Genomic DNA, 22,506 nt, shown 5'->3' with positions numbered 1-22,506 from the left:
AAGACATGCTAAATTTACTTTGGGACTATAGGCACATTATATAACCTTTCTTAGCCTCCGTTTCACTATCAGCAAAGTGAATCTATATTAATTCTTACCTGAAAATGTTGTTAGGGGATGAAAAGAGATAATGGTTGTACTTGATTTTACATGGTGCATGGTTCTTAGTAAGTACCTAATGAAAAGTAGACATTTTCACCCTTACGTTATCATTAATAATACTCAAGGAGTCTGGCTCCAAAAGAAACCCTGATCCAGACGGTACCAACCACCATTTGCAACATCACTCTTTGTCAAAACAAAAACCCACAGATTTCCTTGGGAATAAACAAAATTATTGGGCAGTTTTCTCACAAATGACTCAAATATAAAATCAGTGTGTCGTGAGCTGAAAAATTCAATCTACCTGTAAAACCTTTCAGATCAAATAGACAGGTCAGTTTCCCATGGCTTCATCCTGCAACTCACTGCTATCCCATAAACTGAGCTGTTCTAGGAACACACCAATGGGGTGAGAATGTGTACTAAACTCTCTCCTTCCCTGGCTCAGCTAGAAACAGGCTTACCCCCAGATTCCCACAGCCCTCTCCAGTTTGTCTTAAAGGGCTTAGTTTTCAGTCAGACACTAGTTTTTCTGCCATCAAGCCAGCTTCCTGGGTTGCTTCCAACTCATGTATACTTAGATACGCCAAATAATTTTAGAATTCACCTAGAAGAATTTAGTTAAGAATATTTGTACAACGTAATTCCAATAGTGTATTTTCAAAGTCAAATATAAATCATCTGTTATTTAAATTATTAATTTAGATCATCAAAAGTTGTTGCATTCTGGAAGATGAAATAAGATGTATCATATAAAGACGACACCTGGCCAATCAGAATGGGCCTCATAGGTGACCTTAATGAGGTTAGTGCAGTCAACTGTACAGGTCTCAGGTTTATAGATTCAGAAAATGAGTTTTCTTAATTACCCCAGAGCTGACATATTGGAGACCAACTGATGCTCTAAGCTCAGAGGAGACTTATGAACAAATCATAATTCTCATCAATAGACTATGAAAATTTAACTGCTACGCATGAGGGAATAATCAATGTTTATGGGATCAAAAAAGATATACATCACCCAGTAATTTTAATGGCAGCAGTTCAGAGCTATGATAGCCTGATACATCCTGTTCCACTGTGGGGGACATTTTGCAAATGAATCCCCAAGATTTGCCTTGGTCATTAAGGACTTCTCTATTCCTACCCAGTGTATGGACATTCTATAAAAGTCTTGCCCTCTGATATCTGCTTTTGTCTAATATTCCTTCTATTGTTAATGAAGTTTCTTGTACTAATTCAGTTCTAGCTTTCCCGCTTAATATCACATATCAGTCATTTCTCCCCAGGATCAGACCCAATTACTCAGGTTGAGTTTGACCCAGACATTTACAAACAATTGACACTTTCTTCTTAGTTTATTTAATATCAGATGCTGAGTCTCAGCCATTATTTGTGTATTTTACTGAATTAACTCTCAGAGGGTAGTTTTATTCTAGAATGCTGATGTTGTTTTACTGTCGTCAGAGAGTATTAGCAACAGCAGTTGCCTGTAGATAAAAATTAACATTGATGGTAGTTGATTTAGGAACTGAAGAAATTTTTTAGAAAGATAATAATAAAAGAAAAAGAAGTTAGTGTTATAAATGTGGGGACTTAAGGATAGAATATTTGCCAGGAAATACATGTACATCCCCATTGTCCTGCTGTTTTGGTTGGTACGATCACGAAGGCTAATGGTGGATTAAGAGAGGCTTCTAGTTAGACATGTCATCCTTTAATATTCAGGTCGTACAGACAGTTGATAAAAGCAAGCAGTAGCAAGAATTATTGACTGGGGCTGGGTGTGGTGGCTCATGCCTACAATCTCAATGCTTTAAAGGACAAAGGTAGAAGGATTGCTTGAGTCCAGGAGTTAAAGGCTAGCCTGTGTAACATAGGGAGACCCCGTCTCTACAAAATAAAATATTTTAAAAAGAATTATTAATGGAATGCAGTCATGAAAATAATGGGTTCAAAGACATACATGTACCCCTGGCTCTTCCACTAGTTAGTTATATGATCTTAGCTTCAAGTACCTGCTCTGTTGTTCAGTGCCATTATCAGGATGATCGTAGTTGCTCTTCAGCTTCAATGGCATATTGTTTTTCGTGACTATAGAGTAATAGAGAACAAAACACTCTATGTACCTTCTAACAATCAAATGAGATACCACATATAAAAATGAAAAATGTAAAATAAATTGCATTTAAAATACAAATAATGTGCTAAAATATTAAAGATACTATGTGCAACAGTTTAACTAACACTACTTCAGAATTCCTTGATGCAAGAAGTCATCACCCTTGTTTTAAAACCATAGCCAATAGGTTCTGAACTTTGGTCATAAAAACCTCAAATTAAAGAAATAATATTAAAAAGCAGAGCACATCTTTTTAATGTGAGTTAGAACATGAACATGTAGTTGCTGCTCAAAGTAGACAATTATTTGAGTAATCTCATGAAGCAAATAGCTACTTTGGCCTTCACAAATGTCAAGTCTTTGATCTTTAGCATGGCCTACTTGAACTATCGTTATAATTTATTTCCTTGAGTCTGTTTACCTTTGTTTAGGGTTATTCTTAAGTGACAACTGGGTACTATAATGATTTTTTATTTGGAAATTTATCACTATATTTGATATGTTTATGGATGCTAGTTGGTACTAGCAACTTAAAATTTTTGTTTTGTGCAGGAGGAATTTGTGACCCTGGAAATTCTCATGAAAATGACATAATCCTGTATGCAAAAATTGAAGGAAGAAAAGAGCACATAGCACTGGATACCCTTTCCTATTCCTCATATAAGGTACACATGCCAGTCTGTGTGGCAAATAGACCACCTCAGACCACCCTGGACAAGCCCAGCTCAAAACTACAAAGACTACTCCAGACACAGAAGATACATCCCTGTTCTGGCAGGCCAGAGGTCGCCAGATTTCTTTAAAAGTGCAATGGACATTTTATCATTCATGTTTTTTCCTGATACAAATGAAAAATGAGTTATCAGGAAGGAAGAGTGAATTACAGTCCATCAGAGACAGTAAGGCAGAACCCGATACTCTGACAGTTATTCTTGTCCCCAAGAAAGCCCTAAATGTAGCTCTAATTATGCCCCCTCACACACTGGCTGTCAGTCATAATGAGTATTTCTCCAGCATTTTGAGATCTCCCAGGTAGAAGACACTGTAGAAGCACAGGTTATTATTATCTTTGTTTTTTCTTTGCTAATTAGAGTTACCGATTTGAGGTTGGCCTTTTTTCTTTACCCTTTGGATGTAGAACAGGTGTTAGCTCTGGTTATTTGCAAACGTCTTCAAAATTATGTGAGATACTCATCATAAGTTGTAAAATTATTTTTTGTAAAAGTAGATTTGTTTGTGCCTAAGCCACACCCACATACTCATTATTCATTAGCCTTTTCTTCACACTGATGGTACCCTAAGTAGTTTTAAAAACTTAAACACAGCTAACATCTAGCATCTCAGGGTTTAAGTTAGAAAGACAAAACAAACATCAAGGTTAAAATGGGAAACAACCAGAGCGAATATCCAGCACATTCCATGTGCAAGGGTAACCCAAGTTATACCATTTGGGATTTCATAAAGGACTATGTTTCCAGCAGTGGCAAGGTAGAACTACACCTGCCCTGGTCATCTTCATGCCTCATATCAAGTCAGCTTTGTGAGTTATAATGCATTGACTCATTGACTCTTTTGTCCTATTTTCACAATACTAGTTTGGAAAGCCCTTAATATGATACCAATCCACTTTCAAAGAGGACTGATGATAAAGTATAAATGTCAAGTTGCCTTTGTCTTGTGCTAATTAAATAAAATGGATACACATGCTTAGATAACTCTTAAAGCCCTTATATCAGTTTATCTTCAGGCAGGGAGAGCCTGATCAAACACACACAGAGGCCCCCACCTCGTGCACAGGAGGAATTCTGAGTCACTAAATTGAATGCTCCTTGAGGATAGCGTCTTCTTCATGAAATAACAAATGCAACACAAAGGACATTTCCTGGTGCTTAATAAATGGCAGTTACATACATGGTGTTTACTAGGCCAAATCTAGGAGAATTTACATGGATTAACATAGAAAGGATTATGAGTGATTCTGGTCTCCTTTGTTTGAAAGGTTCCATCTTTGGTTTCTGTGGTCATCAATCCTGAACTTCAGACTCCTGCTACCAAATTTTGTCTCAGGCAAAAGAACCATCAAGGACATAATAGGAATGTCTGGGCTGTAGACTTTTTCCATGTCTTGCCTGTTCTCCCTTCTACAATGTCTCACATGATACAGTTTTCCATCAATCTGGGATGTGGAACACATCAGCCTGGTAACAGGTAGGAAACCCTTTTTTGTAAGTGTACAAAACTAAAAATGAGCTTGCAGGTTTGACTATTAAATAATAGGTAGTTTCTAAGTAGAGTTTTAACTGGATTTTAAGTAAAATACTCATTGATGAAATAACACGCTTTTCCCAAAAGAAAAGTTCTTCAATTAATATGAGGGGTATGATTGGATAGATTTCAAGTAGGAATGGCTTCATTCTAAGAGCTTGATCTTAGGTATCAGAGGTGTTTGCATGTGCTGTGGCAACCATCCATTACAACAGATTGCTAAGACAGAAAAAAATAAAAAAGCAACTGAAAAAAAGCTTGACCTCCTGTCGGATGGTGACCCCCTAATAATAAGCATGGAAATCAATTAGCACTTTAAGAGCCACGACTTCTCAGTTTCACTTGCCCAAGTGTTGCTCGTATTTTTTCTAAGAATTTTGTCGGTGTCCCATTCACAGGATGAAGTGACAGTGTGAGACATGGTAATTGCCTTGCCACCTATCAAACTCAGGAGCATAAACTCAAGTTACCATTTGTTGTCTTTAAAACATAGTTTGTTTATAGCAGTAATTTAACTAATTGCCCTTTGAAAGCTGGTCAGACTTTAGTGAAAGACAAAACAATCATTTAGGAAACAGCATCTTTAAAAAATTTTACACTGTTTTTACAGATGTTTAATGTACTCAACCAGAGCTGAAAATTTCATTTTTTTTTTTTGTTATTTTACCCTCCCCCATCTTTTGTGTGTGCTTATTCTGGTTTTATTAGTGTCAGCTTGGAGTTTTCTACCAACCATGGACGTTCCTGGTCCCTCCTTCACACTGAATGCTTACCAGAGGTCTGTGCTGGACCCCACCTCCCCCACAGCACTGTCTACTCCTCTGAAAACTACAGTGGGTGAGTACATTCTCTCTGAGATATTGAAATACTTGAATCCATGTTGCAGAATAAAAATCAATGAGTAATCCTGAAATTAGCATTTTTGTCATAATAGGTAAGAAACCTAACCTCTTTAAAAGTGGTCTTGTAAAAAAAAAAAAAAGAAGAAAGAAAGATAGTGTATTTGGTAAATTGGATGCAAGATTAAAATTACAATTTGTGAGGCCATTCATTCTTTATGTACTTGACTTATATTTTGAATTGCATGAACTTAAATTCTATATGGCAGTTCTGTGGTTATTGCCAAAAGATTTATTGCCACAGTACTTTTAGAGAAATGCAGCATAGAAAAAATGGAAAAAAGTTAAGTTTTGAAATTGGACCTGGATTCCATTCTGTGTAACCATATTTACTCTCCCTGACTTTCCACTTTTTTCTGCATAATTAAGGATATAATATACCTCATTGGGGGCTATTAAGAGAATTAAAGATGATTATATAAAATACTTGCCACATGACAGAATAAGCATTATGAGAATAGTAAAAATATTTGCAAGAATGGCAAAATTAAGTTGGGAATTATTTTCTTTGTTATCCCCTTTTAAATGTGTGTAGGGCTAGGGGAGAGCAAAAAATAAAAGTAATTGATGCTAATTAGCAGTACATCTCTGCACAGATGTCTAGCATAAGGTAATATCTAAGGTCTGAGTATTGATGGAAAATTTTCTTAAAAGAATGTATAAAAACTAAATATCGCTCACTATTAAGAACAAACTGACTAGGTACAATGACTAACACCTGTAATCCCAGCACTTTAGGAGACAAAGGTAAGGGGATTTCTTGAGGTCAGAAGTTTGAGACCAGTGTGGGCAACATAGTGTGAGACCCTGTCTCTACAGAAATAAAAATTTAAAAATTAAAAATTAGCTGGGTGTGATAGTATGCTTCTGTAGTCCTACCTACTCAGGAGGCTGAGGCAGGAGCATAGCTTGAGCCCAGGATTTTGAGGCTACAGTGAGCTATGATTGTGCCACTGCACTCCAGCCTGGACAACAGAGCAAGACCCCATCTCTAACAATAAATTAAAACTTAAAAAACTTTTTAAATAATATAAAATAACAAATTCATTACTCTGGCATGCTGTGGATGTTTTTACAAGTTGTGTATCTGTTTTAAAGATATAAACAAATTCCACAAGTGAATTTAAAGAGTTTATTGGTAAACTTTAGTGCTTTTGTAAACACACAGAAACTAGAGCATGAAAAGCATGTAAAATACATTCAAAAGATATGAACATAGTTGTGAAGATGGTTTTGTGCTCTCTTTCTTGCAGGTGGAACCGAATAACAATTCCCCTTCCTAATGCAGCACTAACCCGGAACACCAGGATTCGCTGGAGACAAACAGGACCAATCCTTGGAAACATGTGGGCAATTGATAATGGTTAGTGTTTATGCCTGTCATAATCACATGCCATTGATGTAGAGTCTTCCTGTGCTTTTGTTCGTCAGCACAGACTTCATCACATTTCTAAGTCATGGTCTTGCAATTCATTAAACACCCTTTCTTCCATTTCTCCTTTGCATTCTGTTAGAAGCCCAGGGATGTGCAATCAGAAAAAAAAGAAAAAAGCCAATGGAGTCAGCAGTATTAGATGCTAGAATGTTTCAACATACATAAATAAAAAATGCAGAAAACCTTGAAACTGAAATTCACAGTTGATGACAAGGGATATCCTAACATTTTCTTTGAATGTTGTATGCAAAATTAACATAAATACTTACCATACTGCATGTATTAAAATAAGACCCATTCTTCTCTTAGTAACTACCACAACATCTGGAATGCTTTTCTTTTACATGCAGACAACACACAGAAGGAAACATCATCTCTAAAAAAACTAGTGAAACTTTTACCTCCTTTTCAGAAAATAGTATAGAAAGAAAACTTGGATATATACCTTTTTAAAATCTTTTATCTTTCTTTCATTTTCAAGTGAATTTTTGGAATTTTGCATCATTTTAAAGCCGATACCACTTATGACAATGACAAGATTTTTTTTTTTTTTTTTTTTTTTTTTTTTTTTGAGACGGAGTCTGGCTCTGTCGCCCAGGCTGGAGTGCAGTGGCCGGATCTCAGCTCACTGCAAGCTCCGCCTCCCGGGTTTACGCCATTCTCCTGCCTCAGCCTCCGGAGTAGCTGGGACTACAGGCGCCCGCCACCTCGCCCGGCTAGTTTTTTGTATTTTTAGTAGAGACGGGGTTTCACCGTGTTCGCCAGGATGGTCTCGATCTCCTGACCTCGTGATCTGCCCGTCTCGGCCTCCCAAAGTGCTGGAATTACAGGCTTGAGCCACCGCGACAATGACAAGATATTTTAAGCTCTCGGGTTGCATGTCTGTACATTTCTTATACTTATTAGTCACCAACTCTTTGGTTTTTGTCTTTCTTTTTATGGATTCAGTGGATACAAATGTAGTTTTGTATATGAGTATATTGCATAGTGGTGAAGTCTGGACTTTTAGTGTAACTATCACCCAAATAGAATACAAGGTAATTTCTCATCCCTCACCCCCCTTCCGCCCTCCCACCTTTCTGAGTCTCCAGTGCCTATTATTTTACTGTCTATGTCCATGTGTACACATTATTTAGCTCCCACTTATGAGTGAGAGCATGTGGTCTACAACTTTCTAAGTAATATCACTTAGGATAATGACCTCCAATTCCAGCTATGTTGCAGCAAAAGACACGATTTCATTCTTTTTCATGGCTGAGTAGTATTCCATGGTGTGTTTGTGTGTGTGACATATTCTTTGATCACCCATTAATGGACATTTGCATGGATTCCATGACTTTGCTATTATGAACAGCACTGCAATAAACATACAAGTGCAGATTTCCCTTTAATATATTGATTTCTTTTTCTTTGGATAGATACTCAGTAGTGAGGTTGCTGGATCAAATGGTAGTTCTAGTTTTCATTCTTTGAGAGATCTCTATTCTGTTTTCCAAAGGTTTTCCTAATTTAAATTCCCACCAACAGTGTATAAGAGATTCCTTTTCCCTCACATCCTCACCAGTATCTGTTATTTTTTTACTTTTTAAGGATACCCATTCTGATGGTATCTGATTGTAAGATGGTATCTCATTGTGGTTTTAATGTGCATTTTTCTGATAATTAGTGATGTTTAGCATTTCTACATGCCTGTTGGCCATTTGTATGTCTTCTTTTGTAAACTGTTTGCTTATGTCCTTTGCCAACTTTTTAATGGAACTATATGTTTTTTCTTGTCGAGGTGTTTGAGTTCACTGTTAATTCTGGATATTAGTCCCTTCTCAGATGCATAGTTTGCAGATATTTTCTCCCATTCTGTAAGTTGTCAGTTCACTCTGTTCATTATTTCTTTCACTGTGCAGAAACTTTGGGCTTAATTAAAGCCCATTTGTCTTTTTGTTTTTGTTGTCTGTGCTAAGGTATTAGTCATTAATTCTTTGCCTAGGCCAGTGTTCAGAAGAGTTTTTCCTAGATTTTCTATATTAATCCATTCTTGCATTGCTATAAAGAACTACCTGAGATTGGGTCATTTATAAAGAAAAGCGGTTTAGTTGTCTCACAGTTACATGGGCTGTACAGGAAGCATGGCTAGGAGATCTCAGGAAACTTAACAATCATGGCAGAAGGCCAAAGGGAAGCAGGCACGTTTTACATGGCCAGAGAAGGAAGAGAGAGTGAAGCGCGAGGTGCTACACACTTTTAACCAAACAAATCTTGTGAGAACTCACTATCACAAGAACAGCAAGGGGGAAATCCACCTCCATGATCCAGTCATCTCCCACCAGGCCCCTCCTCCAATATTGGGAGCTACAATTTGACATGAGATTTGGGCAGGGACACAAATCCAAACCGTATCAGTTTTCTTCTAGGATTTTTATAGTTTCATATCTTACATTTAAATATTTATTCCATCTTGAGTTAATTTTTGTATATGATAAGAGGTATGGGTCCAGTTTCATTCTTCTGCAAATTGCCATCCAATTTTCCCAGCACCATTTATTGAATAGGGTGTTCTTTCCGTAGTGTATGTTTTTTTTGAAAATTGTTGAAGATCAGTTGGCTGTCTGTAAGTCGGATTATTCTGGGCTCTCTATTCTGTTTCATTGATGTATGTGTCTATTTTTATATCAGTACCATCCAGTTTTGGTTACTATAGCCTTGTAGTATAATTTGAAGTGAGGTAATGGGATGCCTCCAGCTTTGTTCTTTTTGCTTAGGATTGCTTTGGCTATTCACTTTCCTTTGGTTCCATATGAGTTTTAGGATTGTTTTTCCTAATTCTGTGAAAAATGACATTGGTATTCTGATAGGAATTGCATTGAAGCTGTAGATTGCTTTGGGCAGTGTGATCATTTTAATGATATTGGTTCTTCTAATCTATGAGTATAGGATGTTTCTATATTTGTTTTTGTCCTACAGTTTTTTTCATCAGTGTTTCATAGTTTCTCTTGTAGAGATCATTCACCTCCTTGGGTAAAAGTATTCCTAGGTATTTTGTTTGTAGCTATTGTAAATGGGATTGATGTCTTGATTTTATCCTCCATTTATTATCAATATATAGAAATGTTCCTGATTTTTGTACATTGATTTTATATCCTGAACCTTTACTGAAGTCATTTGTCAACTCTAGGAGTCTTTGAGAGAAGTTTTTAGGATTTTTTAGGTATAAGATCATATCATAACCAGAGATAATTCGACTTTATATTTTCAAATTTGTGTGCCTTTTATTTCTTTCTCTTGCCTGATTGCTCTAGATAGTACTCGCAGTACTATATTGAATAGGAGTGGTGAAAGTGGGAATCCTCATCCTGTTCCGGTTCTTAGAGGGAATACTTTGACTTTTTCCCCGTTCCATATGATGTTGGCTTTGGGTTTGTTATATACAGCCTTTATTATTTTGAAGTATGTTCTGTCTACACCTAGTTTGTTGAGGGTTTTTATCATGAAAGGATGCTGAATTTTATCAAATGCTTTTCTGTATCTATTAAGATCATTTTATGCTTTTTGTTTTTAATTCTGTTTATGTGGTGAATCAAATTTATTGATTTGCATATGTTGAGCCATCCTTGCATCCCTGGAATGAAACCCACTTGATCATGTTGTATTATCTTTTAGATGTGCTGTTGGATTCAGTTTGCTAATATTTTGTGAAGGATTTTTTCATCTGTGTTCATGAGGGATATTGGTCTGCAGTTTTTCTTTTTTGTTGTGTCCTTGCCTGGCTTTGGTTTGGGTTTATATTGACTTCATAGAAAGAGTTACGAAGGATTCCCTCCTCCTCAGTTTTTGGAACAGTTTCAGTAGGATTGGTACCAGTTCTTCTTTGTGCATCTTGTAGAATTCAGCTGTGAATCAGTCTCGTCCTGAGAGCTTTTATTTGTTGGGAGATTTTTTATTACTGATTCAGTATCACTACTTGTTATTGGTCTGTTCCGGATTTCTATTTCTTCCTGCTTCAGTCTTAGGAGGAGGTATGTCTCCAGGAATTTATCCATTTTCTGTAGGTTTTCTGGTTTGTGCACATAAAGATGTTTATAGCAAACACTTATTATCTTCTGTATTTCTGTGGTATCAGTTGTAATGTCTCCTTTTTAATTTTTTATTCTGCTTATTTGAATAGTCTCTCTTCTTTTCTTGGTTAGTCTAGCTAGTGATTGATCAACTTGGTTCATCTTTTAAAAGAACAACTTTTCATATGATTGATCCTTTGAATTTTTTTTTTTTTTTGGTCTTTATTTCATTTAGTTCTGCTCTGATCTTCATTATTTATTTTCTTCTGATAGCTTTGGATTTGGTTTATTCTTGTTTTTCTAGTTCCTTGAGGTGCAATATTATGTTGTTAATTTGTGATCTATTTTTATGTAGGAATTTAAGGTTATAGCCCTCTCTCTTAGCACTGCTTTTGCTGTATCTTAGAAGCTTTATTATGTTATGTCTCTATTTTCACTCATTTCTTAGCCGGGCGCGGTGGCTCAAGCCTGTAATCCCAGCACTTTGGGAGGCCGAGATGGGCGGATCATGAGGTCAGGAGATCGAGACCATCCTGGCTAACACGGTGAAACCCTGTCTCTACTAAAAATACAAAAAACTAGCAGGGCAAGGTGGCGGGTGCCTTTAGTCCCAGCTACTCGGGAGGCTGAGGCAGGAGAATGGCGTGAACCCAGGAGGCGGAGCTTGCAGTGAGCCAAGATCTGGCCACTGCACTCCAGCCTGGGTGGCAGAGCATGACTCCGTCTCAAAAAAAAAAAAAAAAAAAATTTAATTTCTGTGTTCATTTTGTCATTAACTCAAAGATCATTCAGGAGCAGGTTGTTTAATTTTCATGTATTTGTGTAGTTTAAGATTTCCCTCAGAATTAATTTCTAGTTTTATTCTACTGTCATTTGAGAAGGTATTTGATATGATTTTTGATTTTTTAAAAATTTATTGAGACTTGTGTTGTGGCCTAACATATGGCCTATCCTGGAGATTCTTTCATGCACTCATGAGAAAAATGTATATTCTGTGGTTGTTTGGTAGAATGTTCTGTAAATGTTTGTTAGGTTCATTTGTCCTAAAGTCCAATTTAAATCCAGTGTCTCTTTGTTGAATTTCTGTCTCAATGATCTGTATGGTGCTGTCAGTGTCATGTTGAAGTCCCTTACTACTATTGTATATATTGCACCCCATCTATTTTCTTAGTTCTAGTAGTATTTGTTCTATGAATCTGTATGTTCCAGTGTTGGGTGCATATATATTTAGGATTGCTACTATATCTTCTTGTTGAATTGAGCCTTTTATCATTTTATAATAACTTTGTCTTCCTTTTTGTTGTTGATTTAAAGTCTGTTTTATCTTACATAAGTATAGCTGCTTCTGTTCATTTTTGGTTTCTGTTAGTTTGAAATATCTTTTTCCATCCCTTTATCTTCAGTCTATAAGTGTCTTTACCAGTTAGCTGGGTTTTTTTTTTTTTTGTTTGTTTGTTTTTTTTTTTTTAGCTGGGGTTTTTTTAAGCAGTGTATGTGTATGGTTTGATTGTGTTTTTTAATCCATTCTGCCAATCTGTATCTTTTAAATGGAGCATTTAATCCATTTCTGTTCAAGAACTATATTGACATGTAGGTTTTTGTTCCTGTTATAATGTTGATTGTTATCTTGTTGCTTTGCAGTCTCATTTGTGTAATTGTTTTATAAGACCTGTAAGTTTTATACTGTCGTTTGTTTTTATGATGGTGAGTATTGATCTTTAATTTCTGTGTTTAGACCTCCCTTAACATTTCTTGTAGGATTGGTGTAGTGGTAATGAATTCCCTTAGCATTTGCTTGTCTGGGAAAGACTGTTTCTTCTTCGTTTATGAAGCTAAATTCTAATGGAATACAAAATTCATGGTTAACAGTTTTTTTCTTTAGAAACCTAAAAATAGGATCCCAATCTCTTCTGGCTTATAAGGTTTCTATTAAGAATTCCACTGTTAGTCTGATGGAATTTTCTTTACAGATAATTAGACATTTTTCTCATGCTAATCTTAAGATTTTTTCTTTCATGCTGTCTCCAGATAGTCTGATGACTATATAACTTGGTGACGTCCTTACAATGTATTTTTCTGGAATTCTGTGAGCCTCTTGTATCTGGATGTCTAAATCTTTAGCAAGACTTTAGGGATGTTTTCCTCAATTACTTCCTCAAATAGACTTTCCAGAGTTTTTGCTTTTCTTCTCCCTCAGTAATACTTTTGACTCATAGGTTTGGACATTTTATATAATCTCTTATTTCTCAAAGTTTTTGTTCATTTTTAAAATTCTTGTTCTTTCTTTCAGTCTGTGTTAACTTGAAAAACCTGTATTCAAGCTCTGAGATTATTTCTTCTGCTTGGTCTAGTCTATTGTTAAAACTTTCAACCATATTTTGTAATTCCTTTTTGTTTGGGATTTGGGTTTTCTTTAAAAAAATACTTACTTCTTTGGTAAATTTGTCAGTCATATCCTGAATTGATTATCTGATGTTTTTGTATTGGCTTTTACCTTTCTCTTGGATCTCATTGAGATTCTTTAAAATTAATATTTTGAGTTCTTTATCTGGTATTTCAAGGATTTCATTTTGATTAGGATCCATTTTAGAGCATTAGTATGATTTTTTAACACTCTGTTTTTGCTGCTTCCAGAATTGTTCTGCTGCTTCCTTCTCATCTCAAGATACTGTCTCTTATTTTTTTTTTAATTTACTTTCGTTTGGATGGAATTTTTTTCTCTTGAGGATGTAACTATAATGTATGTTGTGTAGGATCATTTGGCCTTGGTTCTTGGAGCATTCAGTGGCAAAGACTGTCTATGTGTTCACTGGTTATATATATCCTTAGTGTAGTGGCTTTATCAAATGCTGATTGTAGTAGTGATGTACTGGGTATGAAGAGGCAATAATTTTCAACCTACTCTTTTTAAATGTTTTTGGTAGTCAGCCATGGCACATGCCTGTATTCCCAGCCACTCAGGAAGCAGAAGCAAAAGGATCACTTGATTTCAGGAGTTTGTGGCTACTGTGTACTATCATCTCATCTATGAATAGCTACTGTACTCCAGGACAACATAGCAAGATCTGATCTCCCCAAAGACCATGGAAGCTGAAAGTCCAAAAAAGGAGGCTGACAAATTCAGTTTCTTAGGAAGACACACTTAATAAAGACTTAGAAACAGAAGCTGTAGTTTTGGGAAGCCATGAGATAAGATGATGAATCCCTGCCTGATTGTTTGGTTTCTTATTTTAATTACAGGTAGATTAATAGCGTTCCTATTTTCAGAGAGCATATAAGTTGGCTGAAGGCTTATACTACAAGTAAGTAGAAAGGGAGAAAGAGAGGAGAAGGGACAAAATGTCAATAGCTAAGCAAATTTAGCATAGCCACTGATTTGAGGTCAATTTTATAAAATAGAAAAAATGTACACCCTTGTTTAATGTTGATTTTCCATGTCTTAATCAGGTCTCTGTTATTTTTTAATAATTTAGACATTGAGAAACAACTAATTCTTGAAACTGGAGAAAAACTTTAGAAAAGATAGTTTGCTGATGAACCAATATGAATTATTTCCCAATATGTATCCAAAACACAGACCAATGGAAGGCCCACCCTCAAAGACCATATGAGTTATATGGATATAAATATAGTTAATTTGCAAAAACATCTAAAGATGAAGGGATTAAAATGGAGTTTCTTTATTGGTAGAACATTTTGCATAGCATTTTAGGTATTGCACCTGTTCATTAGCTCTAGGAAGTAGGCATTTGCATCTAGATAGCAGAATATGAGTGACTTTTTCTTGCTGTCACACTTTTTAAGGATTCTATAATGAACCTTTATTCTTTTGATAATTATCAAAGTGGTTTAGAAATGAATAATGAAAAAGTATGTGAGAAAATTAAGAGTGCAATGAAGCACATGTAAGTCTATGAAAAGAATGTCTCAATTTCCTAAAGAAGGCTGTTACAACACAATTTTAGTTCAGAAAGTGTTCACTACACATCCTCTGAGTTCCCATGCTTTGAGTGGAATCATGCTTTGAGTAGAATGGGAAAGGGTAAAGATATATGGAATGCACATGGTTAGCAAGGTAGGCTGAATGCAAAACCTGGTGCAGAATCTCTTTAATTCTGTTATCATTCTATGTGAGTTTTTCACAGAAACAGGACTCACCTTTTGGCTTCTTTTACAAGGGAAGAAGAGGACACATACTCCCTCCCAAGAAAAATGTGTGCTTACTTGCCAAAAAAAACAAAAACCCTGAAATCTCTCCCATTTCACTATGTAATTCCAGAATTATGTCACAGAAAAATAATAGAGAAAAATAGATCAATATTATAATTCTGTTAGATATGTTCTTCCTTCACGGCAGAGTCAACTTCTGCTAGTGTGTAAAGAAATTACTTTGGAAATTACCCTGAAAATCTTAGCTAAATGGAAAATCCTAAAGAAAAGTACATTTCTTATCATTTTTAATATTTTTTCAACTTGACTGTATTACTGATAATAGTGAAGAAAGCTATTCTATCCTATTCACACTCTTAGGAAACAAGAAGCCTGTTATGAGTCCTAATGGCTTCATCATTAGCAGGAAGGGATGACAATAACGTTCTTTTTTTTTTTTTTTTTTTTTTTTTTTTTTTTTTTTTTTTTTTTTCTTTGAGACAGTCTTGCTCTGTCGCCCAGGCTGGAGTGCAGTGGCCAGATCTCAGCTCACTGCAAGCTCCGCCTCCCGGGTTTACGCCATTCTCTTGCCTCAGCCTCCCCAGTAGCTGGGACTACAGGCACCCGCCACCTCGCCCGGCTAGTTTTTTGTATTTTTTTAGTAGAGACGGGTTTTCACCGTGTTAGCCAGGATAGTCTCGATCTCCTGACCTCGTGATCTGCCCGTTTCGGCCTCCCAAAGTGCTGGGATTACAGGCTTGAGCCACCGCGCCCGGCCTACAATAAAATTCTTAATTGCAACTTTTTTCATTGACTGGGAATGTCTTAATTTATCATTGAATTTTTTATGATGGAGGTTTTTTGAACTATGACTTGAGTACCCTATTTCTTAGAGCATATCTTCAGCCATAAAATCAAGTGTGCTGGGAAAACAATCCATATGCTTTTCCAGGCTGAAGAAGAATGGAGCCAGCCCCTTTCCTGTTCCTTGGTGCACAGTGGAGCACATCAAAACAACAGGACAAGAGGGTGTCAAGGAATACTTGACCTCAGTATGGTGCTGATTGTAACCATATAGTGCTGGGTACCTTGCTAAGCATAATATGTTTCTTTACCTATTTCCTCTAAGAAATATTATTATCCTACTTTAAGGAATAGGAATATTGAGGCTTAGACAGGATAAATTACTTATCAGAATTTCCTGAATGAAGCCAGAATTTGAAGCCCAGATTATGTGACACCTGAAACCAATACCTTTAATAACTCAACCTGCTATCTAATCTCTTCCTAAACCAGCAGTTTCCATCACCAAGAGCTTTCCATCGGCCTGCAATGCATTGAATTTGAATTACTCCACCTGTTAACTGGCAGGTATTAAGTGCTTATAGGAGCATAGGCTACAGGAAAGTTTATTTTACAATAAAATTATTTAAATACTTTGAAATGACTACAGAACAGAAAAAAAAATAACGGGTTATAAATTTGCTTATGCCCAAAACACTGAATACACGAGGTTTTATTGCATCTTGAATTTCTCATTAGTTTAATGCCACTTTTACACCATTTGGTATATTATCAATTTTGCTGATTAACAAAAGAATTAATATATTTAAATGTGTTGGAGTCTGAGTATCTCAGAACCTACCATTCAACAATCAGTAGCCTTTTTCTCAGCATTCCAAAGATTCAAATTTAGGTTTGTAACATCCTGTTATCAGCCAAGCCCAGCATTTAGGGAAAAAAATCTGCATGATGGAGAAAACTTTAGGCTCAACAACAGATTCTTAACTCCTCATTTCCAGGAAAGGTAGATTAATATTTAGAAATATATGTAATAGTCATCCACAGTGTTATAGATTTTTCCCCTAATAGGAATGAAAATTATGGTGTGACTTCTCCATATTGTGATATGTCAGATTGGTCCTTTGTAAATTCTTTTTTTCTACCTAAAGAATATAAACTTTGTAGAATGTTCAAGGCAGAAGCACTAATATTGTCTAATAGAGTCTATTGAGGAATTCATAAGCTCCTATCTTCTTTGATATGAAATGTTAAAGTCTTAAAAGGATTATCTGTGTAACTTGTAACCATTTCAGTAGCTTTGTAACTAAGCACTTACCTTATCACATAGCACTCCATATGTCACCCTGAATTCCTACAAACGACATACACACAAGGGGCCATATTGCATGGATATTGCTTCACAAAATTGTACTGGTAGTGTTCTGTGTTTTTGTAATTATGTTCTCTTTTCCCCCCACAGTTTATATTGGCCCATCATGTCTCAAATTCTGTTCTGGCAGAGGACAGTGCACTAGACATGGCTGCAAGTAAGCATCTTAAAATAACACTTACGCGTCTCCTTTTTGATGTGTAATTTACATATTGAAGTCACAAGTCATTTAATAACCTTTTTTAGGATTGGGGGTTTTTTAAGATAAAAAAATGGATATTTCTAATAGAATTTAAGTGTAATTCAAATGTATTTTTAAGTGAAAATTAATACATTTTATGTTAGGCTAAATTGTGGACAAATTTAGCATTCCTCATGTGAATTTGTGAACAAATTGTAATTCCTCACAGCTTGATGGCTGCCTTTCCTGCCTGTAGTTACATCCCTTTCCATAAACTTGTTCGGGTGTTCATGAGTCACATTGTAATTCCCAGCATGCTTTGTAAATGATTATAAAAATCAGTAATGACCCATAGATCCAATGCTAAAGGAAACTGGACTGGGCCAAATTTAGCAGATTTGATAAGCAAATTCATCATCTTTAAATATAACTTAAGAATCTTGTTTACTTTTGAAAATCATTTGGGTCTTTAATAAATTATAAAATATTTTACAAAACAATGCTGTTGAATATGAAGTCTGAAATTATACATTAATAATGTAATATCTAATTACACCAGTGAATTATTTTATGTTTATACCAAAAAATGGATATTCACATTTATTATGTCATTCTTATATTAATATTTAATTATAAAATATTCTGGAAATTCCTGAAACCACAGGCAATCTGTTATAAAGATAAGTTTTCAACAGCTGATCATCTAGTCTACTTTTTCTTGTCCTTCCAACAAAAAGAGTAATTAATCAATTAATTTGTTAATGAGTAGAGAACTCATAAAAGGGCTTTGAACCTGATCATTTAGAAATTGCAGGCTGGGCATGGTGGCTCATGCCTGTAATCCCAACACTTTGGGAGGCTGAGATGGGTGGATCACTTGAGGTCAGGAGTTCGAGACCAGCCTGGCCAACATGGTGAGACCCTATCTCTACTAAAAATACAAAAATTAGCCGGGCATGGTGGCATGCATCTGTAATCCCAGCTACTAGGGAAGCTGAGGCAGGAGAATCACTTGAACCTGGGAGGCAAAGGTTGTAGTGAGCCAAGATCGCGTCACTGCCCTCCAGTCTGGGTGACAGAGTGAGACTTCATCTCAAAAAGAAAAAAAATAAATTGCATGTATGAGCCAAGCACTTGTTGACATTGAGATTAGTGTGGCTTTTTAACTTTCTAACTTTATTTCAGTGATTTTAATTAACAAAGACATCACTCTGCCCAATGGAAATTTTTTATAAAATATGTGAAGAATTGAAAAATTTCCATCTATGTTTCAAAACTGAATATGCATCCTTGTGTTCTCATAAAACTACCAACTCCCACCCCAAAACACTACTCATTAGATCTATGAAACATTGGCTGATATTTTCCTCAAGTTGTTATGTGCATCCATTATCCATAACCAGATCATCTTCTTAGTGTATTTCAAATAAAATTAACATGAGGCCAGATAGTTTTGCAATTCCTGATGTTGTCCCGAAAAGTTTTGGGAAAAAAAAATTATCTAAAATGACAACCGCTTTTATTTTCAAAAAATAGAAAGTGGTATTTCTAAAAAGACCTATCTATAATTACAGTAATTATACTTCAGACTTCATTTTATATGTATCATATTCCTCTTAGAATTAAGTGGTTTTATTAAGGCTACCATCTATGCCACCCATGGTGGATACAAACAGAAATCTAAATGGTGGCTTTATGCTTTTGAACATTGTTCTTTTTTGACACCATACATTATTCTGAACAGTCATAGTCTTTTCCTCCTTCTGAAGTTTTACAGAATATTTTCACCATCTGGAACTTTAGTGTTTTTCCCTATTTCTAACAATGTTTTATGTAATACTCATTGGCTTTGTCCACTTACAGTTGGGCTAAAAGTTTGACTACTACCTCCTTTTCCAGCAATATGTACCTTATTGACTTTGAGCAAAATTGCACAGAAAAGAAATGTATATGTAATACCACTTCCTTTAAACAAACCATTGAATCTGGGACCTTTGCAACTTTGTATTTTTCTCTCCTCTTTACTCTGCCTCTCCCCCATTTTACTGCTATTTGCTATCAAGATTCTACCCTCTCATGTTCCCTCTAACACTTTCTGGCCTGTGTACAATCCCAGACCTGGTTCTCTAAATGGACAGTCTACTAACCTGGTAAGCCCAACCCTGTTAGAGATGCTAATGAGGAGAGAGAGCACTAGAACCCTTTCTTCATATGTGTCATTCATATAGCTTAACAGTGGGGTCTTTTTCTTGACATTACAGGGTGACTCTACTGCTAAATTTAAGCATGTGTAGATGCATCGGTAGGAGACCTATTGGGAGTCTGGAGAGCCTCGTGTCATACTCAAAATCACCAACGTGGGTGATCCTGTTGTTTTGCAGAGAAACAAAGACTACAAAGTTTTTTGTTTTTTAAAAAAGTTATTTTAAAAAAAACTATCAGCATTATTTCTCAATTGAATAACCTTTGATTAAAAGTAGACTTTTAAAACAACTAAATGGAAAGTGACTCCAATGTGAGTCATCTCTAAATGAGCACCAGTTTCTCCCAGTCACTTGTCCTGAGAAGACACATTTAAGATACACAAAAATGTAATTGCCCTGAAATGCACTCTGGAATAGATAGTCTTGTTAAGGAAAACTAATTCCAATTCGTGACTGTGGTAAAACACACTCAGTTTCCTGACTTTAAAAAGCGTTCAGTTTAGCTGATTTTAAACATTCTTTTTTGGAAATAACTTGGCTATTCAGTCTAAGTCCATTAGACAACATGTGAAAGAAGGCTCATCCAGTAAATATTGGCTTTCCTTTCATCCCCTTATTGATGCTACTTAAGATACCAAGACAACCTTCAAACTTCATGCTACAGTAGTTCTTAGCATTTTAGGCTCCAAATTATTTGGTAATCTGATAAAACCTGTGAACCTTCTCCCCAGAAAATCCAATATACATAAAAGTGGGCATTTGATTTTAGCATATTTTTACATTCCATGGATCCCTGAAAGGCCAGCATAGACCCGAGTCTCAGTAGTACTGCCAAAGAAGAATACTGAGTCATGCCATAGTATCACTTCATTGGTACATTTGCTTTGTAAAGGTTTCTTTCAGATTTCAGCAAGTTTTGAATGCTCCCACGAGAATCCCTCACTCAAAAAGATACCAATTGAGCAACCTTATAAATGTAGTGAACAGGAAATAGCACAGTAAAAACAAAGAATTTGAAACTATTTCATGATGAATAATCTCCTTAAAACATAGATGTTTCCATTGCTGATTCATCTGTGATGAGGTTTTCTCACTGATAGAAGGCTTGGGTCACTCCTATATATTCTAGTCAGCTAATATAAATACAGCACATTCTCACATAGAAGCAAGCAGGTTGTTGGGGAGTAGGGAAAGGTTTATTTTTCTTGAAGTGCCACTAATTTGGGAGAGTCCACTGACAGGCAACACAGTGCTGCTAAGGATGTCTATCTAGGTCAAGGGTGTACATATTCCCTTTATACATTTGAAATAGTTAAAGATAGATTCATTTTCCAATAGTTTCTAAATATTTAATTCCTATCACAAGCATAACATGTATTTTAACATTTGTTCTTAGGAAAAATTTATTCTGAGTATCTTATTAGAAGTGCTTTATGCTGTTTCTTTTATAAATGTAATGAGCATTATGAATAAAATTATATACATAAACCTTTTACAGATATTTTAAGTTAGAAATGTGTGTGAACATAGATGTATTTTAGATAAACTGCTGGTACTGGTTGAAGGTGAGTGCTGAATTGCTGTTTTAATTGTAGGCTTTTTGTGGTAGGGCTGTGCATAGACTGTATTTGTCTGGAATATTTACAGTCGATTAGCTCTTATCAAATCTTGAGATTCAGTAGTCTCCAAAGACTAATGAGCCTCATTTACCATTCAATGAAATCCTAGCCTCTGGACTTCCTCTTCCCCAAAGTAGATTGAGAATCTCCAAAACAGCCAACAGTTTAAGATTTAATTTCACTGTATTTCTTTCAGGTGTGACCCTGGATTTTCTGGCCCAGCTTGTGAGATGGCATCCCAGACATTCCCAATGTTTATTTCTGAAAGCTTTGGCAGTTCTAGGCTCTCCTCTTACCATAACTTTTACTCTATCCGCGGTGCTGAAGTCAGCTTTGGTTGTGGTGTCTTGGCCAGCGGTAAGGCCCTGGTTTTCAACAAAGATGGGCGGCGTCAGCTAATTACATCCTTCCTTGACAGCTCACAATCCAGGTGAGTGAAGGCAGGGGAGAATACATACAAAAGCCAGATACTAATGTTGAATTTAGTTATATGATCCATTTTTATTTCTTATATTTTTTCTGATAGACATCTTCTCATTTTTAACCAGGGTTGTAGGGAGCTTACAGTTTATTGACAGTTAATTTGCCCTAGTTTTTAGTAAATTAGGAGGCCTACCAATGACTTGGATATTAATGACTGACTAGGTTTTTTAAAATATGAAATGTTAGCATCAACACTATGTTCTTAAGCCAAGAGCTAGTTAATTATTTATGTAGTTTTATTTATTTGACAGCTTGCAGAGGCTGATTAGATTTACTCTACAACTTCCCTTCCCCCAGTGTCTAATAAATAATGCAGTAAAGAAGTGATTGGCATTTTAAGTGTATGTACACAAGTACATAGTATACAAATGTGCATAAACATCCAGTTATATTTTTATGGATTTATCTGTATATAAAATATGTATATCGACATGTACATGAATATCTACACATACTCATACATCTCACAATGAAATTACTTACATTTTATAAAAGAGGGATGAGTGGAAACATTTAATTTGGGAGTAGTTCACTTAAATCAGTTTGAAATTCCTTAAAGACCAAAATGAACATTATGATTAAAAATGTTTATGCATACACTAATTATAGACAATTTGTGTCTAGGTTTCTGCAGTTCACACTGAGACTGGGGAGCAAATCTGTTCTGAGCACATGCAGAGCCCCTGACCAGCCTGGTGAAGGAGTTCTGTTGCATTATTCTTATGATAATGGGATAACTTGGAAACTCCTGGAGCACTATTCATATCTCAGCTATCATGAGCCCAGGTATGTTGGAAAGCATTTGGAAAAATGGTTGCAGAGTGA

At 35.8% G+C, this 22,506-nt stretch overlaps 1 protein-coding gene across 2 annotated transcripts in view; it reads left to right on the top strand.

Moving 5' to 3' along the window:
- RELN (reelin) overlaps positions 1-22,506 on the top strand; it is a 516,825-nt gene that overhangs the window by 314,810 nt on the left and 179,509 nt on the right. For both annotated transcript variants that reach the window (XM_073009223.1, XM_007982474.3), the window contains exons 13-19: positions 2,777-2,889; positions 4,224-4,432; positions 5,198-5,326; positions 6,642-6,751; positions 17,285-17,351; positions 21,395-21,628; positions 22,306-22,467. In XM_073009223.1, coding sequence (XP_072865324.1) covers positions 2,777-2,889; positions 4,224-4,432; positions 5,198-5,326; positions 6,642-6,751; positions 17,285-17,351; positions 21,395-21,628; positions 22,306-22,467 — 1,024 coding nt within the window. The remainder of the gene's footprint in view (positions 1-2,776; positions 2,890-4,223; positions 4,433-5,197; positions 5,327-6,641; positions 6,752-17,284; positions 17,352-21,394; positions 21,629-22,305; positions 22,468-22,506) is intronic.

Source organism: Chlorocebus sabaeus, chromosome 21 (genome assembly GCF_047675955.1).
Source record: "Chlorocebus sabaeus isolate Y175 chromosome 21, mChlSab1.0.hap1, whole genome shotgun sequence".
NCBI classification, from domain to species: Eukaryota; Metazoa; Chordata; class Mammalia; order Primates; family Cercopithecidae; genus Chlorocebus; species Chlorocebus sabaeus.
This window is presented reverse-complemented; position numbering and strand designations above follow the sequence as displayed.